Consider the following 2,357-nt stretch of genomic DNA (forward strand, 5'->3'; position numbering starts at 1 on the left):
CCACTGTCAGACCCCAAATACTAATCCTATTCTATAAATTGGTGAAACAAACACCCCTTAGTATAGGAAAGGTGTTTACAAATTTAAAGATATATGTTTAAAAAAAAACTCGTAAAATCATCTTTAGATTTGCGTGCATGAGTACATAATTAACCTCTTGTTTAACGTGAAAAAATAACAACCAACTGAGCGACGTGTCGGCAGGAAAAAAGAGATTGCTTGATCTTTCCCATTGTAACCGGAGAAAACCGGTAACTGTACGTGTTAATTGTAATTTGTTAAAAAAATTATTTTTGTTTTTGGGAAAGGGTGAATTGCCGTTTAATCTTTTCATTATGGAGAGAATTTGCCGGTTCTTTTAGGAACACCCGCGCTACATGCACGCATGAACCCGGCCGGTGTAAGTACCGCGCGTTTACCGGAAGCTTGCGGTTGAAATCCCCTCCGCCTCCCCTCTTTGCTTCCGGGTTTTAAACAACTTATGCGGTAATTGGAAGATTCACACCCCAAAATCATAATTATCATTAACTAACACTAATCATCATGTTTAAACTTCTAAGTAGCTCAAAACCTCCAATTATTACTATTATTTGCTCAAAAGCTACCCTTTAAGTTTTAAATGCAGAGTTCATTACGTCTACATAATGTACAAAATATTTATCTAGTCTTTTTTTCTTTTAGAAGGAGAAGAACATAAATTGATGTATATGAGCTAGATTCCAATATGGCTAGCTGGACTTGTTTTATTTTATTTTTATTTTTTTCAACTTGAATTTTTCCTCACTCTTAACTTGGATCATCTTTATCGCATTACCCTAGAATGGCTACCTAATAGATAAGCGTTCTGTGAGGCAATACATCAAGACGCAGGGTAAAGTAACATTTCAATTTTGCGGCCTAGTTTTAGTTTTTAGCTTGATCTCCTTCTATAAAGGCTATATTGCACTTAAATGGCCCGCCTATAGATCAATCAACATTGCATTTAAGTGACCTCTATTTAAAATTGAGCAAATAGATACTTTAAAATATTTAAGTATCACAGATAAATGCCCTAGAATTTAAAAAAAAAGTTAGTTTCGCTATGTATCCAAATACAGCACATAATAGAGGGTACTAAAGAGTAACTTTTAGAAACATTAAGATATTTAAGTGAGTTTATTTACAAATTGCAGGTATTTGTATGCACATTGGGTGAATAAAAGGGCAGCAAAGTACAACACTTCTAAACTTTGGCACATTTATCTATAAATTTTAAATACTTTTGGGCATTTATTTGCTTGGTTTTAAAATAAAGGTCACTTAAGTACAAGATAGGTGGAACTATAAAGCATAAGTGCAACTTTTATAAATATCAGGGCCTAACAAAGAAAAGGATACCCCTTTTATTCATGAAATATGTGTCTTCAAAAAAGAAAAGAAAACATTGCCAATAATTCAAAGATCATTCAAAAGGTGTGACATGTCTCATGCCATGTGAGCTACTAATGAACCGCTGGCCAACACAGCCTCCACATCATTTCTCCCAATGAGTCTCACACGCCATCTCTCTTCTCGCCATCTCTCTTCTCACATACCGCCCATAACTAATTATCCCAAATTCTTATATTAAAGAAAGAAAAATTCCTCAAGGACCCAAAATATGGGACCAATAGGGAGTATAAGTGAGGTGTCTCTCTCCTATTAGATAATGAGTTGGCCATCATTAATGGTAACCAACTCATTATCCAATAGGAGGGGGACACCTCACTTGTCCCACTTATTGGTCCCATATTTTGGGTCCCTGTAGCAAAGCTCTTAAAGAAATCCAAAAATTAAACATAATCCGATGTCATTATAAAAATATTTACTCAAGTGTCAATTTTTGAAGCCCAAGCGGGACGCAACCATCTCCCCACCCCCTCCCTCCCTCTATATAAACCCGTACTCCTCCGCTCTTTGCTTCCCACAACAAACATACAAAGTTGCAAACACCATCACTTTCTCTCTCTAACAAAAACCTCCTGTTCCTCTCTCTAAAAATCCTCCATCCTCTATTTTCTAACCGCAGCCATGCCTGAAGCCCCCAACTTAAACCCAAAACAGCACAAAAAGGCTCTTGAATTCATCGAGACCGTGACTGAGAACGCCGATACGGTTCAAAAACAAGTTCTCTCGCAAATCCTCAACCAAAATGCGTGCGCTGAGTATTTACAACGCCATGGTATCTCCACCTCCGACGTTGATGCATTTCGCCGTCAGATTCCGATTGTAAGCTATGAAGACATTCAGCACGATATTCAGCGCATCGCCAACGGTGATAAATCTCCCATTCTTTCAGGCCGCCCCATTTGCGAGTTCCTCACTAGGTGAGCTTACTG

At 37.6% G+C, this 2,357-nt stretch overlaps 1 protein-coding gene across 1 annotated transcript in view; it reads left to right on the forward strand.

Annotated features, from left to right (window-relative positions):
• The window catches only part of LOC109833277 (probable indole-3-acetic acid-amido synthetase GH3.1), a 2,436-nt gene continuing 2,013 nt past the window's right edge, over window positions 1,935-2,357 (forward strand). Inside the window, 1 exon segment of the mRNA XM_020400883.1 lies at window positions 1,935-2,345. Coding sequence (XP_020256472.1) covers window positions 2,050-2,345 — 296 coding nt within the window. The 5' untranslated portion in view covers window positions 1,935-2,049.

Source organism: Asparagus officinalis, chromosome 3, assembly GCF_001876935.1.
Source record: "Asparagus officinalis chromosome 3, Aspof.V1, whole genome shotgun sequence".
In the NCBI taxonomy this organism is placed as follows: Eukaryota; Viridiplantae; Streptophyta; class Magnoliopsida; order Asparagales; family Asparagaceae; genus Asparagus; species Asparagus officinalis.